This window comes from Aquila chrysaetos, chromosome 6 (genome assembly GCF_900496995.4).
Source record: "Aquila chrysaetos chrysaetos chromosome 6, bAquChr1.4, whole genome shotgun sequence".
NCBI classification, from domain to species: domain Eukaryota; kingdom Metazoa; phylum Chordata; class Aves; order Accipitriformes; family Accipitridae; genus Aquila; species Aquila chrysaetos.
In genome coordinates, this window is record NC_044009.1 from 17,633,938 (window position 1) to 17,652,471 (window position 18,534).

The following is an 18,534-nucleotide window of genomic DNA, read 5'->3' on the forward strand; positions in this document are numbered from 1 at the left end:
TTGAAAGGGAAGGATAGATTTTAATCTGAATTTAAATCACGTGCATTAGTCTCTCATGCCACGTTTCCCAGAAGGCCTTTAAGTCATACACCTAAAGGACATCACTGCAGCCTGTCTGTGACCGTGTGTGAGATACAGTTGCTCTGCCCAGCTGGCAAAGGTGAGGGATACAGGAGTGCTGTGCCCTATCTCGGCTTGGAGATACCTACTAGCAAGACCTCAGATGAAAACAATTCAGGCTGGAAAGTAGAGTTGCTGCTGTGCCCTTCCTTATTATGGAAGCAGTAACAGAAGATACATGACCCATCTGTATCCTCACCTTTTCTGTAATTTGCAATTTTAATAAGGTGTGACCCCCACACACTATTTATAACAACCTCTTCACAGTCCAAAATTGAAAGGAGTTTTAGCAGTTTATTCTCCACTCATTCCAGAGCAAGTGTTTCTAGCCATGCTTTACACAGTGATATACCTTTCGTGGCTCCTATTTTAAGAGGTGCAGATGATGACTAATAATATTTTAGCATTAGCTGTACTGCCTTGTGTGCTATAATCCTACTGCAGTTTTTTCTTTTTCTTCTGGAGACATGCCTGTGTTATATTTTCAAAGCAAATCTATCAGGTCGAAATTCTGTCATGATACATTTTCCTTGCATCTCTGGGACAATGCAGCTGGCATCCTTAAACAATATTATTTAAATACATGACATGCACTTTAGAGTGACATATCATTTGTTTGAACATATTTCCAGTGCTTCCTACTAGTAGGAGGCTGTGCCTTCAGCATTTAAACCCATGACTTAAAGCATGGCTACTAACATCAGGCCATTTTACTAATTTCACTCAGCTGTCCCCTTCAGGCCAAAATTAGCAATCATACTTTGGCATATGATCTCTACTCCTCTGGCACAGAACAGGAAGAATTTATTGTGACTTTATGCAGGCCTAGAATATTTTAATCTTACTACCACGTCAACAATGTCTTTTTGCTTCTCTTTTAACTCAAAAAGCCAAATCCACAGCTGAGTTAATTTCTTCTTTGTAAACAAACTGTATTTCTGAGCAGATCTGCTGTATAAATAACAGACATTAGAATTGCTGTCACATCCAGAACCTTTTATCAGTAGGCATTTTCCCATGTTAGAAGCTTAAGTAGCCTAAGATATATATTCAATGCCTTGAAAATTAGGATCTTTGTGCTACTGATGACATTTGTGATTCTACTCATATCCAGTAAACAAGGGAGCATATAGGCAAACTCCTCTTAAAAGTAGCAGCCGATTTCTAGGAGACTTGAGTCAGAACTAGGCATCCTGAATCTGAACACTGTCTTAGAGAGTCTTGGAGTGGCCACCTGTAGTTGGGCTCTTTGAACTCTCTTGTACTGGCTTTAGTCAGTTCTGGGAATTACTTAATTCTGTCTGATGGCTTGTTCATTCAAAAATTTTAAAAAGTTTTTCTTATTTAAGGAGCCTGGCAATTCACTTGTGTTGGCTCATTTATTCTTGTGTTTGTGCTTAATATTGGAAGATCAGACACTTTGACTATTCACGTTATTTCTTCTGAATTTGTATGTATATCGCATAACTTCCCTTCAGCTTATTTTTAGCAATCTTGACCTTCACATTCTTCACATTGATAACTGAGTATCTCTTAGATTTTTCTTTATTTTTAAGCATCTCCCTATCACTTATACTCTCTTTTTAGTCTGATTTCTACAATTACTAAATAGTGATCTTCTTGCAGTAATAAATACTGGAAACATTAAGTAAGATGAATATAACCATATACTACAAGATTGCCCAGACAGAGCCAGATTTAACAAAAAGAACCTACTGGATTATATGTTTTTTTACTGAATTATGTCAGCAAAAGCAGGTTAACTTATTAGTTTACTTTGTTTTATGGCTGATGGTCAACAGCATACTGTGCGTGCCACCAAACCATTTTATCTGCTGCTACTCATTCAGAGAATACACAAATAATAAGCCTTTATTGCTCCAGTTCCTCACAGCAGATTCAACACTTGCAGAGTCCTGGATCACTATTATGCATACACCAAATACTGTACTTGGGTAGAGTACCAAGTTCTTATTTTAAATAACTTTCAGTTTTATTCTATGGAGTTATGCCAATTATATGCCAGTACAGGATTTCGTCCAGAAGATCTGTTCCAGATATTGATCCAACATATATGTCAGAATCAAAATAACAGTATTAGTCAAAATAGCAATGTTAGATTGAAGAAATAATTTTATAGATCTTCACTCATGGCACCTGATTATGACTTTTGGGCACTTTTCATTCCAAATTCTGTATCTATCAACCCTGCCTTTTTTTTAGTTTCGCCCTGTCTTAGCCTTTAAACTGGAATTTAGGACAAACACTCCAAATTACCAGGAAATTGTGTGGTTTGGATGAGATACTGGCAGCTGCAGTCCTGCAAACAACCTTGCTCCAAGCATGGCAAAATGTTGTGGGTCCAGCTGAAACCCAAAACCAGATATGAGATGTAAAGTACCAAAAACCTGCCCGGTGACAGAAAAAGAAGAGCTATCTTCACATCCTAGATCCCATGTCTTTCTGAAACTAAATGCTAATCAAGAAAAATAACTTTCCGTTTTTTATCTTGAAAGATTGTATTCATTAAACTTTGTGGAGCCATAACTAGTAACAGATTAATCCCAATTTTCTCAACAAAACACTGTAGAAGTGAAGAAAATGCCTTCTAAGGAAGGTTTTTCTCTAAGAATGACATTGCTAACATTCATTTTTAAACTTTTATGTACACATTAACTGTGGAGTTTAGCAGCAGGCATCATTAATTTCTGTGCTGAAAATTCAATAAATACAGAAAGAAACTTTTAAGCTGGTTGTCTGGGGGGGGGGGGGGGGGTGGGGGAGAATATAATTTAAAACCACGATACAACCTTATGACTCAGGGAAGCCATATGACAAAGGAAGAATTTTAAGTCTAGAAAGGCCATTTGTCAGATAAACAGACAATTACAATGCAAAATATTAATGCCAAAATTTGAATAATTTTTAACTCTTTAAAATTATATTAATCTGTCTTGAATGCTCACGAAAACATCATCATTCAATTCTGACAGAGGTACATCTTCTGGATAACCATACAGAATAATTAATATTAATTAATACTCAAAAATCTGCCCAGGCTGGGTTAAGTAGAAGAAGGACATCAGTTTCTTTAGCCATAAACTTTTACACGGGTGATGACTACCAAATGCTAAATGTAAGTCTTTTATACCCAGTTTGGTTGTTGGCAACCTTCAGCTGAAATTGGAAGCAAGACTGCCTTTTAAGACTCAAGCACTACATCCCTGCCTTCTCTAACAACAAGTACTAAAACTGGCATATTCTGGTTGGAGAAAATGACCCAGATATAGAGATATCAGAATTATCACTTAGGCCTTGATACAAGAAATCTGAAACGCGTTACTGATTGTAAGCTGTGCTATAACCAGCACAAGACTATTTGCTCTCTTTAAATATTGTAGAGTTCAGTTCCCGAACAGGATGACCAGCTAGAACTTTTGATAGGACAATTTGTAGAAATGTAAGAACAAAGCATCAGAGGTAGAAAAGGAGCAAAATGTCATTTTTCTGTTAGTTTTGTATACTGGTCAAGCACAGCCCTGATGTTCCATTCCTTTGTAATGAATTTCTGCTTGCTTTGATTTTCTGCCAAGAACTTTCATCCAGTAGTTTCTTATGAAGATTTAAAAACATATTACTAGAATTCTATCTTACTTTTGTATCTATTTTTTTTACTCAGGTATGAAGAATCCAAGACAGAAATAGTATGGTCTGGAGAAAGAACAATATTGTAAACAGCTTTTATCCTAACTGATTTCTAAAGAAACAAATACAGCTACGTGAGCACCAAAATAGTAATCTGCACTTCTAGTAGTATCTGAGATGTCAACATTAAAAGAAACTGAATCGCTGATCTAAAGATTCCCTCCCTTCTCAGCCAGTTCAGTAAGAGTCGGCTTAAGACCCATTTCAGATCCAAGTAGGACACAGTTTCATCGACTTTGTGTGTGCTTGCATTTAGGGCAAAATGTTTATATTCAGGAAGATGTTTTTCTGTATATCATTTTTTTTTTTTTTTACTTGAAATGCTAGATTATGTTATCTACTAACTAAGGAATTATGATTTCCATACAATTGTTCCTCAATGGGATGTCATTTCAAAATATACCTTATTTTAATATCATTAGCGCTGCGTTTACCCATATATGACTCCTGAAAACAGAGTGAGATTGTGACTGATTCTTGCCACTTCTTCCCTGGTGCACATCTGGTCTCTGAAGCTCATCAGTGGATCTTGCCAGAAGCCATCAAAAGATAAGTTTCAAATTAATCCTTAAAGTAAAATGCACCAAAAAACTGCCATTCACTTAAAGAACGGAGTGATCTGATCTTTTTCACTTTGAAAAGTTGTTAGTGAAATTTTGTAGTGTTTTTTCCATCCTGATAGAGATAGTTTTATAAGCATGCAAATGTTTGAAAGCAAAACATAATTGATTAGAAGAATAACTGAAATCTGCTTTCATTCTAAAATTTAAGGTTCATATATTTGTTTTTGGTTTTTGGGGGTTTTTTTTGTTTTTTTTGTTTTTTTCAAGTGGATTGTCTGTAGTGCCAGATATAATAACAGAAACATCGGGTGGTGCCAGCAGATCAGACAATAGGCGTGAATGGTAAATAATGCCTTGACTTAGTATTTAATGAGTAAATAAAATGCATGCAGTCTCCTTGCTGGAAAGATCAAAGGGATGAAGACCAGGGATACCTTTTAGGAAGGATGGATTTTCCTCTGTTAGCTGTTCTTCCAGTATCTTCTTTATCAGTGAAACTTTGCTCATGTACAAGACTTCAGGTTAAATTTTGCTGTTATTGACACATACAGTCCCATCGAGGCCTTGTTCCACTGGGCCACACTATTCTGGCTCACTTTGTGTAGGTAAGAAAGCTGACCCACTTTGCCGTGTAGATCGTAAATGCCATTGGAAATTGTCATACTAGAAATGTATCACAAATGTGTATACTCATGTATTCTTTCCCTTTCTGTGTCTGGACTGAATACAGAGGGAGAAAAGTCTGAGTCAAAGAACTGAATTACAGACTCGAGAAATTCACAAAGCCTATGCTCGACAATGACATGTGTTGTTGTTGCATTGTTTTGTATTCAAACAAATTGTTCTATTACATAAACACATCTCCAAGGAAATGTCAGCTACCTATACCAGTAACTGAAAAGTAGTACAAGGAAACACAGAACCTGCAAAAGTTTTTAATAATTTTTCCTTTCATTTTAAACACCTGTAACTATTTGAAAAACTTGATCAGCCTTGTGGAAGTGTAAATAGGTATTAAGACTATATAGTTCATACAGACAGAAGAGAAGAGATTATACCTACTAGTCAAGTAAACACCAGACACCCTGAGCTGTACTCCCTGCTCTGATTGTAAGACAGTCTGTTACCTTACTGCCTTTCTTTTTCTGTCACTAAAAAGGAAGATAATAAATTGGTCATTTACAATACCTGGCTTATTTGTAAGATCAGTTAATGTTTGCAGATTCTAAGGATTAGAAGCTTTATAACTAACAAACATTATTAAAATATTAATTAGGGTAACATGCACATCAGCTCCAGCCATTACTCTGACACCAGGATGGGAGACAAACACTTAATTTGATGACTAGAATAAATCTAGTGACACAATTCATAGTAATTTTTATCAGGAAATACACGTGTTGTGAAACAGACAATGTAACAGATTTAAGGCCTGATCTAAGTACTACGCAGATGTGAATTCTGGAAGGGATGGAAGGTGAGTAACAGACATTTGCATTTATTACAGACAAAGCACAATGCTATAAATCAGCTTGTCATATATATATATACATATATATATATATATATATAGTCTGTTCGGGTATGAAAACCCAAAAAGGAGCTTCTGAAATATTTTTTCTAATCTGAAATTTCTGGCAGTATTTTTTGTAACATACATAAACTTGCTGTGCTTGAAAGAGACCTATGCTAATTCTAGAAAGTAAAAATTTATATCCTGCAAACCAACTCAGTGTCTATAGCACATCAGCAGATTTTCAGTTCTATGGAAAGGCCCAGGGCTAGAATAAATTATGAAAATAGGGCAAACAAAATGACACATACGGAGATGTGCATAGAAGTAGAATGCTGCCAGGGCACATCTCTAACAGGCGGGAGAGACTAACAATTTTCATCTGATTGTGCTGCCCATCCTCAGAACAACCTGTAACCTGTTCTCTACTGCAGGATTGGCCAGCATCACTGTCCTGAGCTCAGTAACACTTAATGACATATTTTGCTGCTGGGCAAAGGCATATGTGACTGAAAAGTAACTTCTGTTGAGAATGAATCCTTCTATCTTACCTCAAAATGTAAATAAATCAACATCTAATATATGAATCCACTTGGGAAAAAATCCCCACGCAGTTTGTATACTATATGAGGGTTATCACACACCTTTGAGGAGCTCTTGATTCTGGAATTTTCTTTCAAATTCTATTGTCACCTCACTCCCCCCCCAGTACCTCCCTCACTATCACTTCCTGTTTACACAGCCAGACACATTCCATCTAACTCCCATGAAAGTCAGATCTGTATTAGGTATCCAGAGGAAACTGTCAATAAGACTTGAATTCCTTCAGTCTCTAAAAATACAAACTTGTCAAATTTCTAGCTCCACTAGCATTAACTTCCAATTTGAAGAATCTTCTAACTTTCATACACTCCTGTGAGGAATAGGAGTTGGTTACTTTCATGAGGCTGAAAGCCTTAGTTAATTACAAGGATCATTTTTAACAGCAAAACCAGCATTCACAAGGCACTTTCTGCATATTCTGCTGTGTATCATATTTTGGATCTCATTTTTCTCTTTCAAATGATTAATTGATGAGGTTTCAACAAAATGTTGACAAACAGCTATAACTGACATTTTTAATAAGAATTATTTACTACTGTAGTTCTAATTATGTCGAATCATAGCAGATGTCCAAGATTTTGGACAGCTTCTATCAGCTTCTCAAGTGAAGGAGAAACCTGGGACCAAAAATTGGGTTACATACTCTGAAAGCAATACAGAACATCTGTGCTGCCCACCAGCTTAGACCAGCCTCAAAATCAATTTCACTTTAAGAACTCATTCAAAACAGGGCTCTAGCTACAAAATAAGCTTTCTTGCATTGGTCTCTCTATTCCACAGGTCCACTAAAAAAAGTCACACTTATCTTTGCAAATCCTGAATGTTTGCTTGCACAATGTAAAATAATTCAGATGACTACAGCATAAGATAATACTTGGGAACATAATTAGAGGCATCACATTACTATATTAATAGGAACTGAAGAGGGCCTCTACTTCCAAAATTCATATGGTTTGTGGATGAGAAATAACAGAAAGAAGAACTGATAAGAGGATAAGAGAATGGGTACTGGCCTGTTACCACACACTTCTTCTGACATTCTTCCAGTGTTAGAAAGTTGTTCTCATTGCCATGGCATCCACCATATTCAAATATTTCACACTCACGGCTTTGAATATTGAAGTAATAGCGCAGGTGGATTGCTTTGCATGGACCTTCATCTGCTTTCATGGCACAGACTGAATGCCCTAGTTTCAGTGGTGGCGAAGCAGCACCTGTAATACAGAGGAGAAGCAGAATAACTGGTATTGAGTTAGTTTGCTTCACTGCACATCATAGCTTCAAAACGAGCTTGCTTGTGTCTTCTGCTAGAAAGGCACTGCGTAACATCTGGCTGTAAAGCTCTGAACACACTAAACATAGATGTAAAAAGAAAATAATGATCTGCATTGGAAAACAAATTCCATTCAAACCAAATGTGCGGTTTCAATTTTCACCAAACCAGCTCATATCATAAACTTTACCTCCTCATCATAGATGTCTAAATAGCTATGGATAGTGCCTTAGTCACAGGAGCTTGTGAGCAATTCTGAACAACGAATACATTGAGAAAATCCTAGTAGCTCCCAGAGACACAATGACTACCCCTGCATAAAAAAGGCAGAAAGCAGGTTCCTTGTGCTCTCTTCCAAGCACTTCTAATAGTGAACATAGCTCATAAAGACATCTCATAGCAGTGTGAGATGAACTAAGCAAGACAGCCCTGCAGAGGGCACCATTCCCCTATCAGATTACACTTTACTGGTACATAAACCCATCCAGTACAACTGAAAGGTCATCACAGTGTCTTATTTTCTTTGACCCCACTATTCTTGCATTAGAGCTTTCAAGAGCTAAGACGTACACAGCTAGAAAGTTAAGGTGAAAAGAAACCGTATCTTTTCAAATCGTGCCATTTCTATGCTTTTCAATATACATTATTACATCAGGGAACGTTTTGTAAAAATTTTCACATAAATTGTGAAGAACACTAGCAAAGTTTACACTGTCAATGTCTATAAGGAAATTATGACTGACCATCCAGTTTGTGATACTGTTCCCTTATAAATATATTGTTTAATATCTTTTTCTGTTTTGCTTTTCCAAGGAACCATTTTATCCTAGAGGATTTTGAAAGCTTTACAGAGTTTGTGTGCTTGCAATAGCAGCCAGAATAACAGACCCGAAATTTTTCATTCATTCTCCCAGAGCTAATCAGAACATTGATGTCTCTTAACATGTATATGCAAAAGTATCTATCAGTGCTCTCTGCAGTGGCCCAGGAAACAGGAGAGATGAAAGAAAAAAAGAAAAAAAAAAAAAAAGGATGAGGACGTGAGTTTATGTGATCATTGCACAACTTCCTACTACTAACTAGATTAAGCTTCCAGTTTTAAATAAAAGAATGCACAAAAATCAGGCTTTATGGCATGGTAAAACCAAAATTTTTTATAACTATTACCTACCTGCTCTGTGGATATCTAATGTTAACATATACAATTGGCCTTATTATATAATCTTTAAATGAAATGTACAGCTGAGATAAATCCTCATAAGTACTGAGGTCAATGGAATTTTACTAATTTTATTCCACCTGAGCCGCTTATAACTATTAAACCTACAGGTAAGAAACAATTTTCATCACTAAAATATTTTAACTCATAGCATTTAAACCCTTGAAAAATTAAGCAACCTTTATTACACAATTATCATCAACACAAAAATTGTAGCACATAATTAGATCTTCCAAAATTGGACAATTTGGTGTTAAAATACGGATTAAGATGACTAATTTCAAAATTCTTATTAAATATTCAGTCCCTAAAATAGTTTGTGACTGTTTCCTCATCAGTGAAATTATATTTACAGATTTTGAAATTAGGAAAATAGATTTGAAATATTATTGAAGACTGTTTAATAGGAAACGTGGATGAATTAAAAGAAACATTTTTGAGAGACGTTAGATTTGATAAACTTTCTACGGAACTCAGCTTGCCAAACAGATTTCTGAACTTTGTTTCTTGGCAGTTTCCTTATCTGGGTCTTCCTGAGTCCACGAAGAATTAGGATTTAGAAGTCACAAGGGTTTCCAAGTTGGACTTCAAAGGTGTAAACTTCTCCAACAGGTTTCAGAATCCTTTGGAAGGGATTTAAAAAGGCTCAACTTGAAAAGTTGAGAGGATACTGCATTGCGAAATGAAACTTTGGAATTCCCCTACTCAGTAATAGGGAAAAAATGCCTTCAAAACATCAAAGTTCTCAGTAACTTTTGGAATAATTCCTGAAATGGCAAAATCAAACATTCAGAGCTCCACAGAAACTGATCCAACTCAAATGCGGTTGGAGTGAGGGCTGGCAGCTGGTTTTTAAACACATTATTTTCTTGGCACACGAGAAATAAGGTCTCCTACGTGACCTGTGTCAGTGACCCAGTTCAGTCTAGAAGAGGTTGTGAAAACTTAGTATGTTTCCTAACTACTGGAATTTCAGACATAGGGTTATGTCAGCTGATTTTGCTTGCTACATTATGCCACACCAATGTTGTGGGCTATCAAAACAGAAACAGTGTGCAAGCGTAGTTGCAAAACTACACAAAGATGATGAACAAATGGCTTAGTAGAGTTTATCTGAGGAACTTTCTGGTCTCAACTTCTAGCCTAATGCCCATCAAACCCACAGAACAAAAGCATTGTTTTGCTTACCTCTTAAGGCCTTTCCCCTGCAGTCACAGTGACACTGTTACCACTGCCAGATGTACTGACATCTGCTGCAAACATAATGACTATCTGTGTCACATTTTTTGGCAATCAGACATCTATTTTCTTATGAGTGCTAGAAAGTTACCATAGACGAAAATCTACACCCTGTGAAACCTCCAGGGGCCAAACCCTCCAACTTTGAACAATAACCAAGTGGCTCTGAAGAAACAAGGCGCAAAGGGTTCCATGGGAACTGATCATTCTTGTGTCTGGGAACAGTGAAAGAATTTTTCCCCATTATTTTACACCTGGGAACACTTAAGTCACACAGAGGGTATAAAATTAGCTTTCCTTCTCAGATTAGAGCAGCAGATGAGAAGGCAAGTGTGAGTGTTTGGCCAGTAGATCTGCACTGATACAAATCTGCCTATACTCATTTCGCATGTCGCATGTGGAATATACCTTGAGGAAATGAATTCTTAGTACAAGGCCTCCTCCTCTGCTCTTCAACACTGGAACGAATTGTTCCTACTCTGTTTTAGGTCCTCTGTGAAGAGCACAATATGTGACATTTAAGAAAGATGTCTGTCAGGAAGGTCAGTGAATATTCTTCAATAGAAACATGGGAAGTTAAAACTGGATGGAATTTTAATGGAGTTTCTCATTCAATTTTTGGCATATCTCTAAGACCTTTTCTGACAGATGTCCAAATTGTTCTTAAAAAACTCCAGTGAACTAAAATTCCCAGCAACCTGAAGCAGTCAGTTCCAGGATTTCACTACCCTTCTTACAAGACAGGTCTTTTTTGTAATATACAGCCCAAGTATTCTTTATTGCATATTAAATAATTTTGTACTTCCTTCAGTGCATAGAGAGACTAATTTAAAACCATATACATATAGTAAATTTGTTTTCATTTTCTAATCCACCATTCATGTCTTGCAATTCCAGGCTGCTGCAGAAGAGAAAGTTGCCTCTTGCACTCCCAGCCTTTACCTGGGGCTTTCCAGGTTCAGCTCCTTCCCAGAAGTGTTCATGATGCAGCAGCCCCCTGGCACTCACTGTGTCACTTCAGTAGCCCACCTCTGGTCCACTTTCTTTCTTTCGGAAGACTATTGTCTCCTCTCAATTATCTCTATACTAAACAAACTCCCTTCTTACAATCTTTTTATTGGTCTTGTTTTCTAACCCTCTTACAACTCTCCTTTGGATCTTTTCCTATTGGTCTGGATTACTGTTAAAGTATGCTGCCCAGAGCTGAACATAATCCTCTACCTGAGGCATTATCAGTGCCAAATAGAGTGGAATAATTATCCTTTATTTTCTTAATACAGCACAGTTACTTGCCATCTTTTACAACAACATTGTATTATTTTTGTAATGCTCTGCAACTCCCACTTACTTTCCAGCAAATACAACCTTGTTATACAGGTCTTCTTTCCACCTTATATTTATGAATGCATTGATTCTCCTTCTTAAGTATAGCACGTTGCATTTGTCATTTTAAAAGAAAATTAGTTTAATCCTCCACATTGGATCTGGCCCTGTTGGATATTTATTACTCATCCAATTTAGGCATCTGGTCCAAATAAACTTAGAAAATCTATAGAATTATAGGACTGTACTATCCTAGACCAAGAAAATTGAGTTTCTTTTGCTAGAAATACATTAAGTAATGGTTACAGCTGATGCTCACTGTCACAAAAAAGTTATTACTTGCCATACTAAAACCAAAAGAAAGCAAAGCAAAACCTCCTCTCCTCTCCTTCTTCTCCCCCCCGCCCCTTGATTTTTTAATTTAATGACTTCATTACATCAGCTACATAGGTTTTCATAACTGAAGGCACTAAACGTCCACTGCTCTGTCTTAACAATCTTTCCACTACATAGTTTGTGGTAAGTGCAAAGTAATGCTGATGAAATGGCTTACAACGAGCACAAGTTTAGCGCACATATTTTATGTCACTACCTTCTTCCTCCATTCCTTCAGTCTTCCTACTTTTGGCAACTGTCAGAAACAGGATACTGGCCAAGACTGTTCCTACACAGCACAGCCTTTCCTGCATTTATTGTCATTCGCATAGCAACTTTTGCAAGTCAAGACATGGCAGTTTAAGACATGAACAGCCACTATTAACTAACATGCAGTAATTTCACTGTGAGAGCTCTAATAATCTGCAGTTAGTCATGCTGTAGCCCTGAGCACATGGACCTTATGTGATCAATGCACAGCACTGTTATCACATTACTAGTAAGCGGTACAGTATTACTAAACCAGAAGTGGTGAATAAAGTGTCTAATCCTCTTACATTAATACAAATAAACCCAATATTTTTACCCCAGCTGTAGGCATAATAAAAGACTCTAACTTGACCTTCACACTCTTAAGGAAAATCTGCAGGGCTGGTTGCTAAAAATACATACTTTTAAATAGAAAGTGAACCCATTTCTGTATTATACTTACAGCACAATAAATATGAAAGAGAACAGTATTACTGCAGAGTTGCTTTTCAGAACAGAACTGTATAAATTAAATTGGGAAAATAAAACTTGGTCAGGAATCTTCCTGACTTTTTACGTAAAATACTTTCTGGTTTTGTTTGCTCAGGTTATGTGTTCTCAACCTTATATGAGTTTCTGTGGTTATCCTTAATTATAAAGATACGCTGTCATCTTTCCAGGCTTTCTTGTAAATGCCTCTCTTTGATAAGTGATATCAATACTAAGCACCTTGTCACTAATGGATAGCTGTTTCTCCTCTCTCCATCTTTGTCAGTTTGACAGCTTTCCCCCCGCATGCTGTTCAGTGCTCTTCCTACCCATGTGTTTCCTACCCTTTCTTTAAGCAGTCACATTTATTCTTGATAAACTTTCACATACGAATAAAAAGCACATTCAACTTGTGAGTCATTTTCTTCAGGCTTTGGAACATCAACTAAAATGCTCCCAACCACATAAGGTATTACTGAACGATATGCATAAACTAGTTATTTTTATATCTTTTATTTTTGTTATTACCCTTATTTATTGGTGGAAAAATGATAGGTTTTGCCAGAAGAGAATAAATTAAGAATCCTTTTTTAACCCATTGGACTTGACTTGCAACCTTAATTATTACTGTAATTTAAATACTAATAGACAAAAAACCCCTCAGATTCAGAAAGCACTTGTCATACTTTTGGATCGCATGGGGTACGTTACAAGTAATGGATGCACACAACTTATTTTATCCTTTAATACCTGAAATTTATTGAATTCTAGGGTAAAATATGTCAATGTTTTATAAGCATCTAACTCAGAAAATAAATGCTATCAGTGATATTGCAGCCTACAAAATTGCTACAGTTAAAAATCACTGAGACCAGAATTTCACTCTTAAGAAACCACAAATACAATTTTAATTAGTACCAATCTAATCATTTTATAGAAACAGAGTACTGCAAAAATATATATTTTTTTTTAAACACTGTAACTGAGTCTTCCATAGTCACAAAAACAGGGTCCTAGTTTAATTTCTAAGTTTCACATTTGATTGTTTTTCACTTTGGAATACAAGCCCAAAAGTTCAGAGCTGATCCTCATACTAAGTTACTGGTTGTATAATCTTAAATAACTGGTTGTAAAATAACCAGTGCAGTGATAAAATAGTGCCCAATAAAAAGACTATTTAATTTTCTCGAGATTATTTTCTTATTGTCTTTTATAAACAAAATAGAGGGAAAAAAATTAATACTGCAGATTTCTTGTTCTGGTGACAAAGTATGTTATTTTAACAAGCAAGACAATTCGGCCTTCATGAACTGCAAGCTTAGGCTAAGGATTTTTATAAAACTAAGAGTGGCAGGGCAGAGCAAGATAAATGTGACTTTGCCCTCAAACAAGAAGGGCATTTATGTACTTCAAGGTTAAAGAAAAACAAATTTATTCTGTATGAAACAGTCTTGACTACACAACCAATGCAAAGCATATGCTTAATGCAGAGCAGTACATATCTTCGATTGTAGTGATTAATTGTGACATGGTTCTAAAGCACTACCTTCATTTGTAGTATGGTTGTGATTATACACAATTAATATTTTTGTCTCAAGGAACGCTGCTGCAAAAGTCCAATAGAGAGAAATAATTTGGATGGAAATCGGACAAGACATGAGCAGGTTAAGTAGAGTGCCAACATGAAAAAAGGGTTCCCCTTAGCTGCACTCCCAGTTAGGCTTCAGAATCAGACCTGTCAAATGGGAGAAGTATCCACTGCATGGTTCTCTGCAGGTTAAGACAGACATCACAATTTCAAATCATTTTCTCAAAGGAAAAAAAAGTATTTTAGTACAGCCCCAAAAGTGTATTTTTCCCTCATCTGGTTTCTCAAAATTGTTTGGGAGGAAATAAAAATATCTTTCACAATGACACCCAGTATAGAAGTTTAATCCACCTTATTTCATTTAAATGAAGTGAAAGTAAACAATGATCTTACAATGGTAAGAATCTGAGAACCTCCCCAGTTCTAACAGTCACGCTTCTGACATTTTTTTTCTTAACAAAAATCTCTAACTGGTGAGTTTTTATTTACCCAGCAATATCAAATCACTTGGGGCTATACAAAGAGTTTCTTCAACACCCAGAAAAACAACTAGGGTAGTAACTGCATCATCTTTAGACCAAACTTTGCAAATTAACTGTGACTCAAGAGAGCTGTGCACAGGACAGAGAGTAACGTCAGTCTACAATGTCATTCATCATGTTTCTGCTCTATTTGTATGGGGAGATAAAACCTGAGTTTACCAGCTGTATGTTCTTTTCCCTAAACATTGAACTTTTCCATGGGTCCTAAAACAGAGCTTGAAGGGAATAATCTTGATATCTAACACAATGTTTGATTAGGATTAGAAGTTCCAAAAAGCATGGAAAACAGAAACCTTTATAGAAGGCAATTTTGGTAGAGCTTAATGCAAAATTCTGAGCATCTCCCTGTTAATTAATCTCCCTGTTTTCTAATTAGAAACCAGTGCATTTCAAAAGTTTCCCAGAAAAATTCTCAAGTACAGAATTACATCTACAGTGCATTTTAACATAGTGGATTTTGTTGTTTGAGACAGATTTATGCGTCATTTTTGTAACCTCTTACCCAGAATATCCTCCTCATCGCTGTCATGTAAGTCAGTAGTTGCATGTCCAGTGATACAGACGAACAGCAAGATAAAGGTTAAAGGTAAGGAACACCCCTTCTTTCTTCCTTTCATCTTTCCTGTATAACATATAAATGACAATACACACTTAAACTAAACTCCTTGAGTGCTCTGCGAAAGTCATTAACAGGGTAGTGCATAGCCATATGGGTACATATACAAACTGGGAGCTTTGGAAATAACGTGAGCTATGTTAATATAATTATACTGCAAGCACAATGAAAAAGAAGACAAGATTTATAGATGTGCTCAGTTGACTGCAAGTCTCCTATCCCACGTCCAGTACAGATCAGAGGCATTGCTATTACTTTTATTTTATTTTAAGCCACAGTTGAAATCACCTCCCAGAATACATAATGATATAAAATATAACACTTTGTACTTTTCACATCCTGATCAGTTTTACACAATGTATATTTGGCTGGGATGTCCAGTCCTTCCAGATAAGTTTTACTCTGTCTGCAGACCCTAGATTCATTGCCACAAACATAGGATTCTATTTTTAACAAATATTTCACCAATTTATAGTTACCAATTTCCTGGACTTTTGCATAAGTTGCATTTCACAGGAGTCAGTAAACTTTTTGCAACTTGAACGTCAATGCTTTAAGAAGTATTTTGTATCTTGTAGATCCCTTTAATATTGAAAACCTCACTTAAGTGCAGATCTATTATTTTTCACATAGGATCAGTGCAACCATAGTCATTCACACAAAGAAAACACTTGTATTCCATGGCAGCTGGCATGTTCAAGTTTCCAAAGATGAGGCTATGCATGCACATATGACAGTAACTCTGGAAAACTTTTCCTTTAACTTTCTTAGAAATACATATTTTCCAACTAACTAAAAGTTCCTTAAGGGTCTCTGAATTCTAATCAGAGAATAGGCTCAATATCTCCTTTAGCTACCAAGAGATAGATTCCCTAAGATATCATCTTTTCTTAAAGTATGATACTAAACTTTGACTAAGTTAATGAATATTAACTTAATTGAAATTAAAGGTCAAAAGACTAGGAAGTTCCTAGTCTTCAGATGCTGTTTTGTCTTTAGTGTTTTTGTTTACCTGCTTGTGAAGATAGCATGTCTGCATCACGTAAAACAGTGAGGGCAGGAAGGGCTATGGGAGTAGATGAGATGACCTGTCACTGTGCTTGGGATACAGCTTTATAGCAGGAAGGCTAAAGAGATGATGCTGAAGTGGCAGGTGACATAAACAGAAGTCATCTTTAACAGATTAAACTTTTCTGAGTGACATATCTTTGTCTATGAAGTTAGAAGTAAATCATACCTATGGTATCTAAGAAAACATTAGCAAGCAACGATGTCTCAGAAAAGTTAAATCCTCACAGAGATTAACCAGTTTGACACAGCCACTCTGTGCCAGAGACAGAAGGTGCAGTTATATCTCCAACACCAAATCAGAGCCAGAATTTTCATTTCTCTCTTGACAACTTATCAATTTTTCCCTCCTGCGTACTCAGTGTTTTCCTAACTTGCAGCATAAGTAGTAAAAAAGAAATGTGTTCTTAAAAATAAGTCTTGGTGAAATTACAGACCAGACCATGAGTAGCACTAATTATTGGGATAATTTTTTAAATTCACCATTCCCTTTAGAAGGCTTCAGTATATATTGTAGTGAAAAACAGAGAGATTTTTTTCTTTTTTTTTTTTGTAAAGGAACAGAATTTTGGGATCAAAGGAATTTCTATTTTAGCCGGAAAATATGACAGTGTTAACTTTTTCATCATAATGCTTTCCTGCTAAAATAAAGAATGCATTTGCCTTTCATTCATTCTAATCTTAATTTCTACACTGACAAATAAAATCCTTTGTTCTCGTAAAGTTGGCAAAATGTTTGGCAAAAAAATTCAGATCTCATTTTGCCCTATTAGTCATGATTTTTTAAACAAACTTTCCTCAAAGACTATTTTTTACTTCTATGAACAAATTCAGAAATTTCTGCTTTCTACTAGAGACGTAATAGCTACTCTTGGAATAGAAACCAACTTGTTACAAATTCTGAAACATTATGTAAACTGAGAAAATGTGCAAGAGCTACAATCGCTCATTTTCAGGTATTTTTCAAAGAAATAGAAGTAGTGTCCTTCTTCATGTTTCCAACTAGAATTCCAGTTTTACATTCCTATATTATTTTACATATTAAAACTTAATCTAATAAGGTATTATTTTGCCCCTTTCCCCAGTGACAAATTACTAGTGATCCGTTTGCTACATTCAGAGTGAATAATCCATAAATAATTTTTCCCCAACCTCTTTACTGGAGGAATTACTTATGGGCCTCTTAGCTGACCACAGGATATCCCTACAGTATTGCTAAAACACACAGGGGAAAAAAAAAAAAACAACATGGCACTGTGCTATGGATTTATCAGTTATCAGTCCACTCTAACATGCCAGACGTTTAGACCTAATTACATTCATTAATGCTACTGTCTACATTTACTTGTGTACCCCATCTGCTCTCATTTGCCTTAATTTTTTGTCAGTCTGTTTGGAAGTCTGTTGTTTATATGTGATAATTATATGCTAGTTAATTATTTCAATTTCCTAATGCCATCCTCCTCCCAGCTGTTGTCCCAATGTCATCTCACCACTGAGTTTTTAAAATATTACATCGTTAAAGGAAAGGAAGAGTCTTTACTGAAATGCTCATTGCTGCCCACGGAATACTTTTGAGTTACAGCACCCAACATTAGCATTAGCGTACTCTCTCTTTGGGATATTCTCAGCATTTTGTGTCATTATTCAGGTAATTTTCAGTTTTCCAGTCAATCAGAGAACAGATACTCCCTCTCCATCTTTTTCTGAGTACAGTACATATTATAACTTTGAAAGCAAAGTAACTGTTCCAGACCAAGGGCAATGGCCAACCTTGACATTACTGTCACAGTTTCAGGAAGTTTGCCCTGAATTTGATCAGCTTCTGTGAAAGTGGATGAAGTTTAATGCCAGAAGATCCACAGAAATAGATCTCTTTATACACTACCTGGCAAAAATAGTGTCTTACACTTCAGACGTTAGAAATAAATCACGTATGTAATAAGCAAACCTTTTAACATATCAAAATAATACCATGTAAAACACAAATCCAAAATAAACCAAGAAAACATCTTTAAAAGCAATTCTGTTGACTATATTTCTGCACAA

General features: G+C 36.0%; 1 protein-coding gene across 4 annotated transcripts in view; it reads right to left on the bottom strand.

The window, feature by feature from the left end:
* TFPI (tissue factor pathway inhibitor) overlaps nucleotides 1-18,534 on the bottom strand; it is a 42,423-nt gene that overhangs the window by 14,217 nt on the left and 9,672 nt on the right. For 3 of the 4 annotated variants that reach the window (XM_030018896.2, XM_041124064.1, XM_041124063.1), the window contains exons 2-3: nucleotides 15,304-15,423; nucleotides 7,518-7,718 (exon numbers count right to left, since the gene is read on the bottom strand). In XM_030018896.2, the coding sequence (XP_029874756.1) occupies nucleotides 7,518-7,718; nucleotides 15,304-15,418 (316 nt within the window). In that variant the 5' untranslated portion in view covers nucleotides 15,419-15,423. Of the gene's footprint in view, nucleotides 1-7,517; nucleotides 7,719-8,665; nucleotides 8,752-15,303; nucleotides 15,424-18,534 lie in introns of those variants that run through there. The other variant, XM_041124065.1, reaches the window with a different exon arrangement.